Below are 18,188 nucleotides of genomic sequence, written 5' to 3'. Positions count from 1 at the left end.
GACCGGCTCCTTCTCCTCGTGGTGTTTGTTTTCCCTCCTTTCACCATTGTAGTGAAGTGTTTTTCCGCTGCTGAATCAAAAGCTGTCGTCTTTCACTCATTTATTTATTTTTTTTAATCCGTAATTAACATGTTAGGAGATGTTCAGGATTACTCAGTCCAGTCAGGAGGCATCCAGAAAGCCGCTTGGCCCTGGTGTTTATGGAATTTCGCTGCTCCCCTTCCTGTTTTCACAGTCCCCGAGCGCTTTCCTTGAGTTGATCCCTGGCTGTTGGGATCGTTCTGAATAAAAATGAAACAAAACAGCAACTGCAGCCAGCAGGGCAGCGAAACTACAGGCATCTGTGTCGGTGCTGTACGGCTGAGGGTTCGAGCTGAGGCTAAAAGCCTATAGTTTGGGACTCGATCTGTGAAATCATCCCCCCAGTGCTTGAAAAATGGGGGCTTCGAAGCTGTTGTAGCCTCTCGTGGGAGAATTTAGACGTTGGTTATCGAGGCTGTGCAGCTGGGGACAAAGTGGCTGCGGAGCTAGTTTGTTAAAACCTCTAACTCTTGATTTTTTTTTCTGCTTGATGGCTACAACCTGATGCCACACTAGTCTTTTTCTGGGTGATAAATGGATGTATGGGCTCTCTGGGTCATGTCAGAAGAGTGGGGCAAAGCTACAAAACTTGACTCTGGGCTGTAGAGCGCCCCTTGGGCGGTGGGGAGTGCAGGCACCCACCATGAATGGGAATTAACACACTTACGTGATGAGAATGAATTGCATTGTCCTTTTTTTTTTTTTTTTTGCTCCGAGAGGTCTCCATTGTTTGTCAGATACCGCAAACACAGAGCAGAGCAGAGCTATTTTGCATGATGCGACGTAAAAGTATTATTACGAAGCCCGAAATGTAAATCCTAGAGGACCAATAACGCGGTAACAGTTCCTGTTATAATCCTGCTCTTCCTGAGCCCAGAGGGGCTTGCTTCTGAGAGAGGGCTGCTGTGCCTGTGAAATGTTGTTGTAGTGGTGCTAGGAGAGGGAGAGCTTGCTGCTGAGCATCTGAACTTGAGCCTCAGCCCCTTCTGAGCGTGCTTGCCTTCTGAATTGGTCTTGAGAAGTGAATTTCAACTGGGTGAGCCCAAAACTGGGCTGAAATCAGTTGAAATAGTCTTGCTTCTTAGGCTGTATTTGAAGGAGTGGCTAGAATACACATCCCATAAATTTTCAAGTTCAGTATCAGTCTTTACTAATGTGTACGGGTCATTTTCCTAAGGTAGATACTTGTGTAACGTGTCACCACGTCAAGAGAGGGAGGTAAAACTGCCAGAAAATCAGATCCTCAGCAGGGGAAGGAGCTCCTGTCCCCAGCTGGGGCTGCCTCTCCCCCTGCCCCAAGTCCTGTGGTGTCACTTGGAGGCGTTACCCCCACGTGCAGAGAAGTGCAGAACTCGGGGGAAGCAAGACAGAAGCAAGCAGGCGCAGGATTTTCACAACCCCACCTTCTGTTTTTCAGGAAACTCTGTCAGCCCCAGAACAGCGGTGGTTTTCAAGGAGAAGCACCTTCCCTGAGCCCACCCAAGGACAATGTGAACTCCAGCTCTCCTCCTCAGGTGGGTGCTGCCTCTCTCTCTCTCGCTCTGAGCAGCAGAGAATCAGGAACTGAGACCTGCTGCTGCCAGACCTGGGTCCAGGCCGAGCTGTTCAGCCTGTCTGTGTGCTGACCGCCTGCCGCTGGAGGCTGTAAGGTCAGCAGGGTTTGGGTTTTGTTTTTTCCCCTGAAGTTAGAGCCTAATTCTAGGCTTCCTCAGCATCTCTTCCTCCTCTGGATGTGGTTCGGTGCTGGACTACAGGGAGGCTCTCGGACAGTTTGCTCTGAGCTTTAGTTTGAAGGGCTAAATTTTTTCAAAGTGCCTCCGTACCTCTGGGAATTCCAGGGGGAACACGAGCTTGTGTTTTGCTCATTACTAATAATTGACTGGAACGAAGCAGTAATAAGCAGCTCCCAAACACGGCCGAGTTATTAAAAACCTTGACCTTTTGCAACCTAATTGCCATGACAGACCAGGAGCACGTTGGTCTGCTCTGTGATGTGTTGAGATGCCAGCTCAGGGAGCTGTGAGTACAGAAGCAGCCGGTTTTCCACGCTGAAGAGCTCTGAAGCAGCTCCATTTGCTCGTGTGTGGGGCAGAGCCTGTCCCCACCGTGCCTCGGTGTCTCTCAGCGCTGACTTCCCGTGCTAGCACCGTGAAATGCCGGCTTCCCTTCTCTGCTGTGGGTCAGCCCAGACAAGTTGAGTATTTATTCTCCTCCTGCCAATGGAATGTGTAATGCCTGCTTGTCTGGACAGACGCACCGAGGATTAGTGGCAAAGAATATTAGCAGGTAAGGAAATTATGTGCTTTCTGGCAGCGAGAGGGAAGCAGTTCGCCACTGAGAACAAGAACGGTGCGACTTGTTTGCCAGGTAGCTAATTCCAAATCCTCTCTTGTTCTGCTCTGGGCTTGTTCCTGGTGAGTAAAGAATGGTCCCCTTCCTTCGAGTGAGCTTGGAGAGAGGCACAGTGCTCTGAAGAGGCTGGGCATGTGCCTCGCTTAGCCCGATTCTGCAGAAATTCAGGCTGAAAGGTCACCTCGCTTATTTAGAAAGGCGTGAAGGTCTGCAGGGGATGGTTTTAGCCTCCCGATTATCTGACCAAAACCTTGGGCAGCTGATTGATCTGGGTGTAGAAAAGGCTTAGTGCAGTAAGGACAACAACGAGGAACAGGAATGATTCCAGCAGCGCTGCTAACGGGGCCTGTCAGACAGCAAAGCACGGGGCACTCCTTGTAGGCTGTTGGTTTTTGATGCTGCACGTTACAGAGCTGTAGTTTCTATTTAAAGGAGGGGTCCCCTTCTCATGGTTGCAACCCCGGCGGAGGATTCAGTGATTTGGTAGCCTTAAAATATTTCGGTTGTGGAACAAAAGCAAATCAAAAGGTTGGCTTCAGCATTGTAAGGAGAGAGGTGGCGCAGCAGGAATTGCACGAACACCTTTACACCCTAAGAGATAAAGTCAGATGGGAGGTTATTTATCGGCTTTAGAGGAAGGTAGGGGAGAGGTGGCAGCTCTCAGAGCTGGCTGCAGCTCTCTGACAGCTGTCCAAGGGAACAGCCCCTCCTTTGGGGCGAGGGACAGCGCCGTGCCCTGCATGGAGAGGCAGAGAAATAACGACTTGGGGGGAGAGGAGCAAATTGGTGGCTCCTCCACAGAGCAGCCGCGCTTCTGCGAGGGAGCAAACTTTCCACTTGTAAACGCACACGGTCCTGCCTGAGACAGCAAAGAAAACAATGAAATATCCAACAGAAACAACCCCAGCGAGCCCTCGCTTTCCGCCGGGCACCAAAAAATCTTTCCGCAGACTTTCTGCAGCCCGTGGCTGCCAGGCAGCAGGCGCGCACGGCGCTGCACTGAGGGCTGGCCAAGGTAATTTGGGCTGGCTCGGGCTCCACGCTGAGCTGATGGGAGGCTGGGCTGCTCCACGGAGAGACTTCCCTGGGCTGACCCGAGCCTGCAGACGGCTGGAATCGCAGGAACTGGGGGCACGGAGCCTTCTGCAGTCCCACCTGCGTGTGGCCGGGGGGCTGCTGGGGATAAATGGAAAGCTGTGCTCTCTGAAGGGAGGGATATTCCGCTTGTGGCAGCCCGTGTGACGTGGCTCACTGCGGATGACCTCTTTTTGCCTGAAATTCTGAGTACTTAGCAATTGGTGCTTTCTCTCCTCTTCTGGGAAATGCCTCTTTGAGAAGAGGAAGGAGCGGTGTGGCGAGGGCGAAGCTGTTGGCCTCGGAGCTGGTGAAGCTGGCCGGGGGTTCAGTGCAGAATGTGTCAACCCCTCCTGCTCCGGGGGTCCTGCACATCTTTCCCCAGCCTCTGCAGGGACTTGGAAATACCCAAAACGCCACCAGAAGGGATGAGGAAGGGTGTTTTATGGCTGCTTGCCTTCTGAGTGCCTGGGACGGGGAGGGAGGAGGACAAGGGCTGGCTTCTGAAGGGCTGGGCTGGAAGTAAGGTGTGAAGAGAGCAGGCTGGACGGCGTGGCCCGCTAAATAAGCAGTGCAGATTAATTACTGATGCTATGGGGGGCTCTGAAACTGTCACAGCTCCGCTCTGCCAAGGAGCCGTGGGGCTCTGGGGGCTGTCGGGACGCGGTGTGGGCTGTGCTGGCTCTGCAGGAGCTGGGTGCTGGCGGTCCTGGAGCCCCTGTGCAGGGTGCTGGGGCTGCAGGGACCAGCCTGGGACCTGGGGAGATTTGCTGGCAGCTTCCAGAGCCCTTCTTCTGGTGACAGCCCTGTTCCCAGCACTGCATCCCCACCTAGCGGCAACAGCACCGAGCCAAAACACCGCATCCAAAATCCCAGCCAGGCCTCGAGATATTCACTTCTTTTTTTTTTTTCCTCCTTTTTTCTCCCCAGAAACGATCCCAGCCCGTGGAGTTTATCGATCCCGTGGCCAACAAGAAGCCCAGGATCTCGCACCTGGCTCACAGGGCTCAGCCCACCTTCAACGGGAAGCTCAACTCCGCCAACGGCAAGGACGCCCCCGCCGCCGCGCTGCCGCCGGCGCTCCCGGAATCGGTGAGCTCCAGCTCCAGCCTGCCCGTGCTGGAGCTGCCCAGGCCTCACGATCCCCTCGCGGACGTCAGCAACGACCTGACTCACAACGGCAGAGACTGTGAGAGCTCGGAGCAGGCCGACAGACTGAGCCACCCCTTGCCCACAGACTGTCCCCAAACGAGCAAGCACAATTGCGGCTCGCCGTACGTCAAAAGCAAGAAAAAATCCAAAAAGCACAAAGACAAGGAGAAGGAGAGGAAGGAGAAGAAGGGCGAGGAGAAGTGCAAAGAGGAGAAGCAGGACTGTGAAGTAATAAAAAACGCTGACTTAGGTAGTGTGCCACAGGATGTCACAGGTACGTCGGTGCTGGGAAGCCCCCCGTGGGTTGCGTTCATGTTTCTCTGAGCATAATTTCTGCTCTGAATCCATTTGAGGGAAGAGGCTGCATGTGTCATCCCGCTTGCAGAGCCCGTGTGGCTGCTGAAATATCGCTGCTGTCCCTGCCTACAAATCAACAAAGGCTCTTCCTCCCAGAAGAGGCTATCAGGTTTTTCCTGTTCGACCTTTGCTGCCGTTTTGGAGCTGCCTCAGCCCGTGTCATGTTTCTCCCAGTTCAATTAAAAGCTTTATTAAGACGTGGGGATGAAAGGCGGGCATCGAGATCTGTCGGAAAGGCAGCGCTGCTTGATTGCCTCCCGCTCTCCTGCGTTGTGTTGGGCATTGTGATGGCTGTCGTGTTGATTTTGAACTCGGTAATGAAAAGTTAGGCACAGAAACTTGTAGTGTTGGACACAGCAGAAGCGATAGATGAGCCCTGTGATAAATGCTGCTGGGGCACCACACGACCAGCTCCTTCGGGCCGAGGGCTTCCTTGCTCTGTCCCACTACGGGCCTGAATTTCTCGGTTTGAGGACTAACAAAATAGCGAGACTTTTAGCCTGTTAGGTGCCATAAGAAAGCTTCCCATCAAAAAAATGCATTTCTAAGCCAGTTCTGTGCACTCTTAGAAGTTAGAGCAGAGAATACACATATTTATTGGCTAATCCACTCCGTTCCCTTGCAGTGCCTGCTGCTCTCCTGCCTTCTTAAAGCTCTCTGGAGCAGCAGGACCTCCCCTGTAGCTCCTAGGAACACCACAGCCTGGTTCTGCTGCTCAACTTCTTCTTGCATCCCTTTTGTTTTCCTTCTCCCCTTTTCTGTGCTCTCACACCGAGCTCTTCTTCATGCCCGGTGCATGAAAATCACCCGCATTTAGCTCAGACGGGGCAGCAGCTCAAAAATGAAACCGATTTGTCAAAAAAACTGGAATTAATTCGTCACGTTTGTGGAAAGGGAGAGCTTCAGGAGCAGTTTGGAGCTGCATGGTGGCAGCTCTTGCCTCCCTCCTGCCTTTGTAGCACCGACAGCACGCCCTGGTCGCTCACTGCTGGTGTTCAGCTGCGCTCTGTACCCGTGCTCGCTGTACCTGGGGGCTTTGTGATGCTGCTCCGAACGAGCAGATACTTCTTCTGCTTTGATCTTCTGTGGCAGTGCTGGTTTGTTTTATTCTTCTGCCCGCGTTAACGAGCTGTTCTCCCTGATGTACCTCCTGTCCTGAACAGCCGTGGAGGTAGATGCGATCTGGGGGCGGACGTCTTGTCTTTGTCAACAGTTTTTGAGTACCCAAACGAGCTGAATTCTCCCTCCGTGGAGTTGCTGACCCTTTATCTCCTTCTCTGCTCTGCTTTAAAAGCAGCCCGGTGCCCGGCTCTTTGTGAATTCAGGGTTTTGTTCCTGCTGCGTGCTGATGTGTGCGAGGTAACAGAGCCAGGCTGGCCTCCGAAGTCAGCACAAACAGGATGTGGGCAGCGGCTGCCGGGATTTGGGGCAGTTTCGGGACTTGGGATCCTGCTGCCCGCATTCCTGTGCCTTGCTGGGGGCCTGATCCTGCTGCTGCCACCTGCAGCGAGCAGCTGAGGTCTTCCCAAATGCCCTTTGTGCCCAGAGGCTGCAGGGGAGAGGATTTCTCCTATTCCAGAGGCGCTGAAGGGACCTTGGGGTCCTGTCTGCTGACAGTAGGTGGCACTCACAGGCAAACCAAACTTTCTCCTCCCTTCACCACCATCTTCCGTGCCCGTGCTCGGCATCTCTCGCTCTGCTGTCAGGTGTGGAAGAGAGCAGAGCTGTTTGCAGGCACCCGCAGCAGGAATTTAGGCTGCTCTGCTCCTCCTGGCGCTGTTTGGGCACCCGGCATGGCAGAGCCTGCCTGCAGGACCACGGGGAAAAAACAGATTGTTAAAAAAAAATGCAGTGAGGTTATGGTTTTTACATCCCCCTGCTGTCCCTTTGGCATTTCGTGCTCCCTGCAGCTTATTTTTGGGGAGGACTGGAAAGGAGCTTGGTGAGCGGGCAAGGTGTGGAGCTCCTCCCTGCATCCCCAGGGGACTTGTGCAGTCACGGTGCTGCTGGCTCCAAGGAGCAGACTTGGGGAAAAAAAAACAACAAAAAGAGGAAAGAAGAAGTTTATTTCTGCAGAGCAGATGAGTGGAATCCTTTGCAGCCTTCCCCGTCTGTCTCTCCTTTTGCTGCCTTCTCAGGGATGCAGTTGACTTTCTGAGTAGGGCTTTCAGAATAATGCAGCCTACAGGAAGTCTCCCTTTTCACGCCAGTATCCAACTGCTTTTCTTCCTCCAAATAAATAATGCAGTGTTTAGTTTAGGCTGGGGACAGTGCCTGCTTTAGGCTCGCGTTCAAAATCCCATTCCTTCTGAGGTCTTTGGTCCCTTCACTTAAAGTCCTAGAGACTTCTAGCTGAGCCTCGTTTGATCCGTGCTTCTTCCACTTGATAAAAGAGCACGCTGGTTGTCTGCAGGGCTAAGCTGCATGCCCTATAAACCTGTGAGATCCTATAGATCCTATAGGAATCCCTAATAAGAATAGCAGGGATCTACGTAGCGTAGAACTAGGGGGTGAAATGTGCACGGTGCTCAGTTCCCTTGTGCTCATCTGGACCCATCTGTCAATGGAAAGCACGACAGAAACCCTCCAAATTCAATAAACTGTGTGTTGTGGATAGGTTTGTGAATTTTCAGCTTAATTAAGTTTAAGAATGTCTAAAAGCAAGTTTTTGTGTCTTTCAGGTTTAAATGGAACATGCAATAATTCTAGTGTACCAACATCAACTTCGGAAATGCCAGATTATTTATTGTGAGTATACTCATTGCTTCTTCCATCGCTTTGGGATCGTGTTTCAGGCTAAAAATCACAGTGTCTTTGTGACATCTTGTTGGATTTAGGTGTTACTTACTGAACTTTGGAAGGTGGGCTGAAAAAAAAAAAAAGTATTAGGCCCTTTGCTGATAGTTCCTGAGACCAAAACGGGTCTCAGATCCGTTCTTTGCCTCCTCCTTGTAGGGTTGGTTTCCTGTAGACCAGTTGTTAAAGTACTTGAGGAAAGGTTGAACACCTTGAAGGGGTTTGGAAGGACTGAACATCTCCGTGTGGTAGATGGGACCTGTGAGAGGAAACGAGCTGCTTCAGCGTTACGGAAGACTGGGCAAGGGGGGATTTTGAGGGGTTAGCTAACGCTGCCCCTCTTCAAAGTCAGGATCAGCTCTAAAACCAGTGAAATATTCCTATATCCTGCGGGTTAGGATGTGAGTTGTTTCACCTCTGACTTTTTTAATCAGATCCCTTCGAGGTTAATTCAGCAGTGCACTTGTCTGCTGTAGCACCCAAGTCCCCGTGCTTTTAATCTGCATAAAACCAGCGCTGTTACGGCCGCAGCTGGGTGGCACTGAGGGGTAGCTGTGGGTGACATTCCACCTGGGTGTCTGTCGGGGTTTTAATGCCCTCACCCAGGGTTTGGCCGTGCTGTGATCACACAGGAGGCGATGGGGGAGGCAGTGCCCGTTCCTGGCTCTGCACTGGGGTTATCTGGGGGATGTGCAGGGCTCTTGTACGGTTTTGCTGGGCTGCATGAACTGCACAACTGCTTTGAGTTGGCCTTTGCAGGGCTCCAGCAGCATTCAGAGAACAGGGGTGGGTGCCGTTTGCTTTTTTCGCTTGCATCATTTGTGCTGGTCCCTCCTAGGGAGGGTTACTGCAGCTCCTTGCTCCATCTCCAAAGGAACCCTGTGAGGTTTATGAACCCCCCTAAGGTCTGTCGTCTCACCCTGGGCTGTGCCCTGGCTGTTTTGATGACGAGTTCCTTATCTCATGATAGCACGTCCTGTGTAGATGCGTTTTTGTGCCGACCCCTCTCCAGGAGCCAGCTCTCGAAGGCTGGAAAATTGAAAAAGGCTGAAAAGGCTGAAAAAAAAGTGCGTTGAAGTTAATTCAATGAAAGTTTTCCCTTAATTTGATACCTCAGGTAGCCTGTACGTGCTCAGGCACCGTGTTGCAGACGGAGCAAGGTGGCAAATGAGAGTCATCACCTGTGGAAAGAGGAGCTTTGGCATCACAGAGGGCTGGCTGCAGAATGTCAGGTTTAATGGCTTCTTGTTGAGCTGAACGACTTTCAAAGGGCCTCAGAGGCACATCTGTTAAACGCGAGCTCTTGGCGTTGTGTTCAGCTCCTTGGGTATCTTCAGGAGGTGCTGGAGACGCGCTCAGCCTATTCAACGTGCTGCTTACCCCGTGCTTGCCACATAATAGCACTGCGAGCATTTTGCAGTGATAGCTGAGCGGTTTTTGTGTTCCTTTAAAGACTCGGAGCGCTGGAAGCATCGTATTCCTGCTGTTCCAAGGTCTGGCACAGATGCAGAACTCCATGTTCTGGGGGGACAGCAGGAATCAGAAAAGCTGTAGCAGTGCTATCTGAGTGTCCTCCTACACCCTCATCTGCTCGCAGGCTTTGCTGTACCTGCATATCCCAGCCTGTCTTGCAGAGATAGGAAGTTTTCGGAGCAAATATTATCTTGTTTCACAGAGAGGTCAAGGTACAGTAGTTATCTCAGTGCCGCTGTCGTGCAGATCGTAGGAGACTGTATTTGTTTCCCGGAGCAGTCAGTCACCTGGCAGACTTGTCATCCTGCCCTTGGCACCGCAGCCTTCGTGCTGCCCGCGGAGAAGACTCACTAAACCGCTTAACGAAATTATTCTCCCTCTAGAAAATACGCAGCCATTTCCTCTTCGGAGCAGCGTCAGAGTTACAAAAACGACTTCAACGCGGAGTACAACGAGTACAGAGACCTGCACGCTCGGATAGAGAGGATAACCCGGCGATTTACGCAGTTAGACTCCAAGCTGAAGCAACTTTTGCAGGGCTCTGAAGAATACAAGGTAGAGACAAATTCATCCTTCTAAAAGCTGCCTCTGCCAGTGGGGCTGCCGCAGCTCGCTCTGTGCACGGGGCTCTCCGGGCTGGTTGCTGGAGGCCCCGTGTTCTGCCCGGGAAAGAAATGCCCAGAGCCCGGGACTGGTGGATGCAGAACGTGCACACAGCTGACAGCTTTGTGGACTGTTCTTAAAACAGCTCTGTGTTCTTTCGTTTTCAAGCTGGAGCACACATCATGGTACTTGTTGACAAGGAAAGGCCTCAGTGAGACAATTGGCGTCCTCAGCCAAAAGCTGCTGGAAGCTATTAGTGTGTCCCAGCCAGAAAACTCATATTCGCACATATGGTAGCGTATCGGGGCTGGAAGGGGAGTTAGGACAGGGTCATCTGTTTCTCTCCAATCTTTGATCTTAATAATGTAGCATTATTCAACTTGTCAGACCGATTTTAGAAGAGCTTTAACTATTCATTATCTTGAGAAAATAAGGCTCAACGAGTATAACAAACAGATTTTTGCAGAGCACGTATTGTACTGAGCACAGTTTCTTCCCTCAGACGTCCTGCCCCTCTTTGAGAAATCTCCTGATTCCTCACTGAAATGTTCTCATGTCTCGGGGAAAAATTAGTCTGAGCTGTGGGGGAAACGTTAATTACCCTGTCAGTTCCAGTGCTCGTTACAGGTAGATTTTGTGGCTGGGGAATTAAGACAGGGAACTGTTCCTTCCCGTGCCCCTGCTGTTAGCACTAGGGAGAAGGTTTGGGTCAGTATTTGGAGGAAATGTGCATCTCATGCCGTGGGTAAATGCTTCAGGTTGCAGGAGTGCTGGCTGTTCTGAAAACAAGTTATCTTTTCCTTTTTCAGACCATCCATGATCAAATATTACAGGAATACCGGAAAATTAAAAAGGTAAGGAAAAAATACTTGCCCATAAACAAGGCTTTTGGGTGGTGCCCCTAGCGACTGAAAGAAATGGGTGCTTGCCAAGTGAAAACCCAGCCTCTAGCTTACGAGCAGACCTTTGTTCAGCTATAGCCCATCCAAAGAGTGGTCCTCTCACTGTTCAGAGAGGGTTTGGGGGCAGCTGGGGCTGCTCCGTGCCTCTTGGGGAACGCTTCCACTTTGCTAGTGGTGTGCTAGCAAAAGAAAAACCGTGTTAAGTTTCGTGTTTCCATCCCTTCAAGTGAAGAACAGTTTGTGTTTCGGAGGTAGAGGCCAAGTGATAACGGGATCCTCCAGGTCCTGGGGGCTGCTGGGGTGCTTGATAGGAGCTGAGCCCAGTCTCTAGGACAAACCACTTGGGTAGATAGTCCCCTGTGGTCTCAGCTTGTTTTTTTGTGCGTGGCATACAGAATATTTTGTCTTCACGTGCACATAAAGCAGCTGTTGACTGGGAGGATTTGGGGCTCAGCTGGACGAGGTAGCAGAGCAGAGGCAGGCTGGGGCATCCGGGTACCGGGGCTGGGGCTATTTATGGATACAGCCCTGAGCCCTCTTGTCCCTGGGGGATTTGGGAGCTTTGGGAAGAGTGTCCCTGCGTGGTAAGTTCCTCATTGTTGCAAAGCTCTCAGACTTGCACAATCCGCTGCTAACGTGGGGGCCAAAGGGCAGGTGATGCCTGCTGAAAGCCGCCGCGTGCAGCACAGCTGCTCCGAGCCTCGTGCGAGGTGCGCTCACTGCCCCGTGATCAGCTCCCTGCAGCTGGGCACTGAGGAGAAGGGATTTATTCAGCTCTTTGGCTGGTTGGAACAGGACAGGTCCTTTCGAAACAAGTGGGTGTCTGCTCTGCCACCCGGTCATCTATTTATACCTTGAGGTCAGAGAGCCTCGGCCGGGTTTGGCGCGGATGTCACTGAAGGGTTGCACTCTGTGACTACATCTTCCTTTTTCTTTACAGACTAACCCCAATTACAGCCAAGAGAAGAACCGCTGCGAATACCTCCACAACAAACTGGCTCACATTAAAAAACTGATAGCAGAGTATGACCAACAGCAGTTCTAGCCGGCGCTGATCTGGACTGGGTAGGGCAAAAGTCACCTGGACGTTACGTTCCCTTTTATACAACTAGATTCCTTTCAGAGACGAGCATTAAATTCTTCATGGTGGAAGAACTTGGGGATTTCTTACAGTGGCGAGTCTCTCGTGTCCGCGTCTGAGCCAGGTAGCACGCCAGCGCCTGGCACGGTCCTCTCGAGTTGTAGCCTCTCTGAATGTCGGGATGTAACAAACAAAACTCTGCTTGTTTGAAGCCAGCGATTGACACTTAAGGGAAAAAAAAAAAAAAAAAAGCAAAAAAAAAGAAAAAAAAAAAAAAAAAACCTTGCCTAAAGTGACCGAAGCTCCCAAAGGTTAAGAATCAGTAGTTTTCATGGATTAAAAGTTTTGGCATGAAGTGTAATTACCCCTGGCCCAGGTCCGCTGGGTTCCAAATTGTCCTTCAAATGGTGAGGAACTGGAATGCTGCTAGGTTACCTCCTTCTCTGGCACCTGCGACTGTTCATATGCAAGCTGTCTGCTCTCCATGGCACCGTGTTAAATACACCAAGTACCCAGAGCTCTCGTTGTTTGTTCCTGCTTTTGTCATCTCCGGTGTGTGCTCTCTTTGAGGTGGTTGTGTCAGTAGGAGGGGAACAGCCCGGGGATCTGCACCGGGTGCCTGGCGCCGTGCAGATGTGGATCCTGATCCTTCCTCTCAAGGTCTCGGGGCCAGGCGTGCGGTGGGATCCAGCGGGCGCAGACCTCGCAGCCCAGTCTGCCTGCGTTACCCCTCACGTACCAGTGCTGGGAAGACTGAGACCCGTCTGTCTTTGACTTTTATAATTTTCTACCGAGGCAGCCAATTTTCTTAATTGCTTAATGAGACTATGGTCTATTTTTGTATAACAAAAAAAAAAAAAAGCAAAAAAAAAAAAAAAAGCATCTTTTTCTAAAACTGTGCCTCCCTTTTCCTTTTAGGCCAAGTGTTTCAGAACCTTTCCTGTCTTACAATTGCAGTGTTACTGAAGCTCGTTGGATAGTTACCCAGAGAAGTTATTTTATTACCTGTAATGACCCATAGGAGAGGAGGGGGCGGGGGGTGGGGAACGTGATGCTTTCTTCTGTTTTTTTTTGTCTTATTTCCAAAGAAGCAGCAGCAGAAAACCATTCTCAGAACAGGCGCCTGAGTGTGAGAGAAGCAAGGTAGCGTTTTCCCATGCGGGTCACTTCCCCTGTTGTGCTTTATCTAGCCAGCTTCTCGTCGCAGTCTTTCTTCTTGATTTTTTTTTTTTTTTTTTTCCTTTTTTTGGACTTGAAGGGAACATTTTTAGAGTATGGCCAGGGTGTGAGAAACACGCCAAAAAGCACAAAGGTGTCCTTTAACTCTGCTATTTCTTTCTCTCCCCTCTCCCCTTTTAATCCTGCCAGCCTGTGCGATTTGACTTCTTCCCGCTTCCGTTTATCTCAAAGTAAAGGATTACTTTCCCGGGGCGTCTCCTTCCCTTGGAGGTTGCAATGAAGAGTCTTTCACCCTTTGAAGGAGCGGAATGGCAGAGTTGAGGAGGGAAACAGTTCTTTTACAAGAAGCAGTTTATTTTTCCACCCCAAAAAAAGTGGGTCCATCTGCTGTATTTAAAAAAAATATATCCATTATATCCAAAATACCCATTCTGGCTAGGTTGTTCTTGCTGTGTCGCCCGGACAGGGCCACCACTTGGCTTTGTCCTGTGCCACATCCCAAGTTTCTGTTCCTGCCGTGTTGTCTGCAGACGTCCAGAGCTCGCCAGGATTTTGCCATCCCGTTCTCCAAAGGGCAGCCTCGGGCTCGAGGGAGCCTCCACGGACAGCAACTGGAAAGCCACGTGTTTCTGCTGGCCCGCAAAACCCAAACTGTTCTGAAAAGGAGAGGGGGGACGAGATGTGATCCCCAAGGATCATGGGGTCTGTAGGGTGAGAGCCTCGCGTGGAAGTCCAGACAAGGCTCCCGGGGTCAGGGCACGCTTCGGGCTCATCTTTTCCTCTGTGAGCAAAGAAGTTGGGCAGTTAGGGAGCTCTGTCCTGCTTGTGGCACACCACGCCTCCGGCGCTTCCAGCAGGAAGGGAAGGCTGGAAGATGCACGTGAAGGAAGGCGAGGAGCTTTTCTCCAGGATTCTTTGTTCTTCCCAGCGGAGCATCACGCCTGGTGAGCACCCGGGTTTCTGGAGCGGTGGCAGGAGGGAACATCAGACGGGCACCCACGTCCCTTGGAGCTCGAGCCTCGTCTAGGCTCTGTCCTGGTTCCAACAAGCTCCCTGTAGCAGCGAATTCGTGCACCGAGGAGGATCCCAGAGGAGCAGCAGGGTCTGCGTTCCTGCCAGCACCGCTGCCAGGGGGCATCAGGACCCTGCCCGGGGTCTGCGCGGGATCCATCACTTCAGAGCCCCCCAGGAGCCTGATCCGAGAGCAGCATTGCTGGCTGGAGCTCACCCAGAGCCAGGGGTGATGATGCTGAGCTCCCCCGGAGCGTGTGCCATGGGGCAGCGCCTGCACATCCCATCCCGATCCCGGTCCCGGTGGGACTGCGTCCACCTGGGAGCGAGAGGCAATTTGGGCGAGGGGCCAGAAACTCGACCAGCAGGAGAGAGGCAGCAGCTCCGTAACCAAGTCGATTCTTCCATGGAAACACTTCTCGTTCTGACCCTTAATATTTTGAATGGTTTTTTTTTTTTTTTTTTTTTTTTTTGCTTTTTGGGGATCGGGGAGGGAGGGGGAGTAGAGATGGATCTCAATCTTTATACATCTGCTATAAGATATTTTTGCAAACAGAGTTGTATACAAAGATGTATTGTGTACATTTACATGTATATTCTGGAACTTCTAAAAATTTGAATATAAAACTGAAAATATTTAATGAATATCCAAACTGTGAGACCCAATTAGCATTCAACAACTTTCTGCTTCACTTTTCTTTTGGACTGTGTTAAAGAATTGTAGTCGAATCTGCCTTTTTTTTTTTTTTTTTTCTTTTTAGAGATTATGAAGCTAGGCAAATTTTGTGCTTTTTGGGTTAATAGAAACCAGTTCTAGGTGATTAAGTATGATCTTAACTTATTGATACTGTGTTTTACTTTGTAATATTGTACTGTGGATAAAACTATATTGAGCCATGGAGTTGGAGTTTACAAAAGAGCTTTTCACTTTGCCAAAATGTTACAATTTAAAGGCAGCATAGTCTTCAGCTTTCCTAATCTTTTCTTAAGAGCTAGTGTCCTTTTTTGTACACTAAAAAGCTGAATGCTGATTTTGCAACATATAATAAATTCACTGTATTGGAAAACAAGCAAACAATAAGGTTGTATATTTCTTTTCAGTGCTTCTTAACTGCAAGAAAACGCGAGAAAGGTGATAAATGTCTGAAATGGCTTTTGAAAGCAGGAAGCTTAAAGGAAACCGAGTCGTTTGAATGGGTTTTAGTAGGTAAGGGACGGAAAAACAAAAGGTGGGCTGCAGCGGGGATGCTGTTCCTTGAGTCTGGGGCAGACGTGGCTGGGCAGGAGCTGGAGGCAGCCAGCGTGGTCCTGGCTTCCTGAGCCAGAGCTCAGGGTACACTTGGTGGCTTGGTTGTGCACAGATTTTGTCCCTTTTTCTGCTTTTCCTTCCCAGGGCTCAGCCTTCCCTCTCCTGCCGGCTGCTTGCTGTTCTGCAGCTGGCTCTGCCCCGTCCCTGCCTCTGCTGCTCGCCACGGCTGCAGCAGGCACAGCGGAGCAGAAACGCTCCAGGAGCTGCTTTGGGATCCCCTCTAACAGGGTGACAGACACAGGTTCATGGATCTCAGGGCCAGAGCTGCTGGCAGATCACGCTCCATCCACCTGTGCAAATAACGAGCCAGCGTTCGTCTGTGCTTGGCTCCCTGCTAGTGCCAGAGCCTGGATTTACCTCCAAAATTGTGAGATAACGATGAAGCGAGTGCACGCAATCCAGCAATCAAATAATGTGGCGAAGGAATAGATATTTTAGCTTTTTTGTTGTTGTTGTTTTTGAAAGTGGAGGGAAATGGACTCTGCTTGGGTCTTATTTCACGGGCTTCAGCTTTGGAAAAGGAAAATGCAGGGAAGGGATGCTCCTGCAGCTGAGGGTTTGCTCACAGGGGGTGAGCCGGGTGCATGGAGCCTGGTGGTGCTTTTCCAAAGCCCTTATGGAGAGAGAACCAAGGCCTCGTGTTAGCTGAGCTGTGCTCTTGCAGGTTCTGGGCAGCCTGGGGCAAAACCCTCAGGGTTTTACTTCCCAGTGCTGCCCTCGGGAAGATGCAGAGCCCTGCCTGCCGCTTCACCACCTCCCGAGCATCCACAGCTCCTTGTTCCCTGTCCCTCCTGCCCGTTACCTCTGTCACTGGTGCAGTTCTCACCCCCTGTCACCTGCCACCTCCCTGGGGACACCACGTCTGCATCAGCTAAATGCGGGATCGCCGCCGCCTGCGCCTTCTGGGGTCCCCGTCCCCTCCTGCCGCAGCCCGAGGTAATTCCTCCGAGCCCCTGGCAGCTCGCGCTGCCTGGGGTCACGCAGAGAACTAATTAACTCCGAGCAGCACCAGTGGAAATTTACTGGCTGCTTCCTCTGTGCCAGAGCCAGCCCGGCTCCAGAAGCTTCCCTTCTTATCTGAACCCGGCTGGGAACCCGCGGCCGCCGGCCTTCGGCGGGGGCACACGGCACGGAGCAGCTCGGGGCTGCAGAAATCCCCCGATTTTGGGGCTGCGAGTGGGGCAGCATCCCCGGGGCGAGGCGTGGACCTCGTGCAGCTCCACGAGGAGCCTCGACCACGATCACCGAGCTGGCACCCAGCGGTGTCCCCGTGTGGCACACCACGCTGTCACCAAACGGGTCACCAAACGGGGCACACCGAGGGCTGCGGGATGCTCGAAGCGCGGCGGGGCAGCCGCGGGTTTTTCCGTCCCGCGGGGTCGGGTCGGTGCGTGCGCCTTTTGCTTGGCGGCTCGTTTCCAGGAGGAAGCTCATTAGCCTAATTTGCCCTCGACGCGCTCGGCCGGAGCCGGTCCCTCTGGCGGCACCGCTGCCGTGCTCCCACCACGGCGACCACCCCGTCCTGTCCGTCTGTCCGTCCCTTTGCACCCGTCCGTCTGTCCTTGGGTGCGTGGCTCCCGGCGGGTCACGGCGAGGGGACAGGAAGGAGAGGAAAAGGAGCTGCCAGCAGCGGCCGTGGGCGAAGATAAGGGAGGGTCAGAGGCTGGGGGTTATTTAACACGAAGGGAAAAATCCCAAAGGTGCAGGAGGCAGCCGGCTGTGGGACAGAGGGCTTGGGGTAAAAACAAGGGAATGGGGCGATATTATAGGGGAAAGGGATGGGGAATGAGGGGTGCCCTCCAGGGGGTCCCCACAACCCATCTCCCCCTCAATTGTGGGAAGAGAATCAGGCCCCGAACGCAACGTATGGGTGGGTTTGGGGCCTCGTGGAGGTTTTTTTTTTTGGGGGGGGGGACACCTCCCGGTGCCATTGCTCCGGGGCTGTGCTGGTCGCTATGGCTCCGTGCTCGCCTGGCCCCCCGCCAGCCCCCGGCAGCTGGGGAGCGAAGGCGCTGGGCGGCCGGCCCGGGCGCCCGGCCCATGAGCGCCGGGAGCAGGAACAAGGGAGCCCCGCTCATGCGGTGCCGAGCGTGGGAGGGGTGGGAAGGGAGTGGGGGAAGGAACAATGGTGGGAGTTCTGGGAGGGGGCAAAAAAAGGAAAGCCAGTGGAAAAATACCAGTTCTCGGCCCCTGGCAGCGCTGCCTGCCCGGACCCTCCCCGCCCCAGGATTATTGTACAAAGAAATGTTATTTTTGTTTCAATAATTTGCTGAGGCGCTGGAATTCCAGCGCGGGGCTCGTTTTGTGCTGCAGCCCCGGCACTGAGGGCGCATTGTTCCGCCGCTGCCCACGGCCTGGATGTGGCCCTCGGGCCCCGACGCCCCCGGCACCGCCGATGCCCGGCGGCTTCCCCCGGCAGGTGCCCGGCCCCGGTGGTCCCCACGTGTCGTCCCCTTTCCTATATGCGCCCCCCCCCCCCCCAAAAAAATAATAAATCTCTGCGCACGCTTGGCGGTGCCAGCGGCCCCCGCGGAGCCAGGGCCCGGGGCTGGCGGGTGGGTGGCAGCCGAGCTGTCCTCGCCACGTCGGCGGGGAGCATGGGTGGGGAAGGGGCTGGGAGCGCTGGGGGGGGGGACACGGGCGTTGCTCCTGCTCCGGGGGGGGGTGTTGGGGAAAGAGGGGGGGGGGGTTGCTTTGAAGCGGGGCCGTCCCATTGAAATGGCAGCCAGGCCCCCCGGGGCCCCCCTCGCTGTCCTGCTCCGTGGAGGCTGGGAGCAGCCTCCTGGCGGCCTCTCCCACAGCCAACGGGGGGGGGGGC

General features: G+C 52.8%; 1 protein-coding gene across 1 annotated transcript in view; it reads left to right on the top strand.

Annotated features, from left to right (window-relative positions):
* ELL (elongation factor for RNA polymerase II) overlaps positions 1–15,131 on the top strand; it is a 51,699-nt gene extending 36,568 nt beyond the window's left edge. The window contains exons 7-12 of the mRNA XM_082779951.1: positions 1,499–1,595; positions 4,438–4,933; positions 7,698–7,764; positions 9,669–9,840; positions 10,698–10,742; positions 11,731–15,131. Coding sequence (XP_082636077.1) covers positions 1,499–1,595; positions 4,438–4,933; positions 7,698–7,764; positions 9,669–9,840; positions 10,698–10,742; positions 11,731–11,835 — 982 coding nt within the window. The 3' untranslated portion in view covers positions 11,836–15,131. The remainder of the gene's footprint in view (positions 1–1,498; positions 1,596–4,437; positions 4,934–7,697; positions 7,765–9,668; positions 9,841–10,697; positions 10,743–11,730) is intronic.
* Positions 15,132–18,188: the final 3,057 nt, after the last annotated feature.

This window comes from Aythya marila, assembly GCF_965140915.1.
Source record: "Aythya marila genome assembly, chromosome: 27".
Classification (NCBI taxonomy): domain Eukaryota; kingdom Metazoa; phylum Chordata; class Aves; order Anseriformes; family Anatidae; genus Aythya; species Aythya marila.
This window is presented reverse-complemented; position numbering and strand designations above follow the sequence as displayed.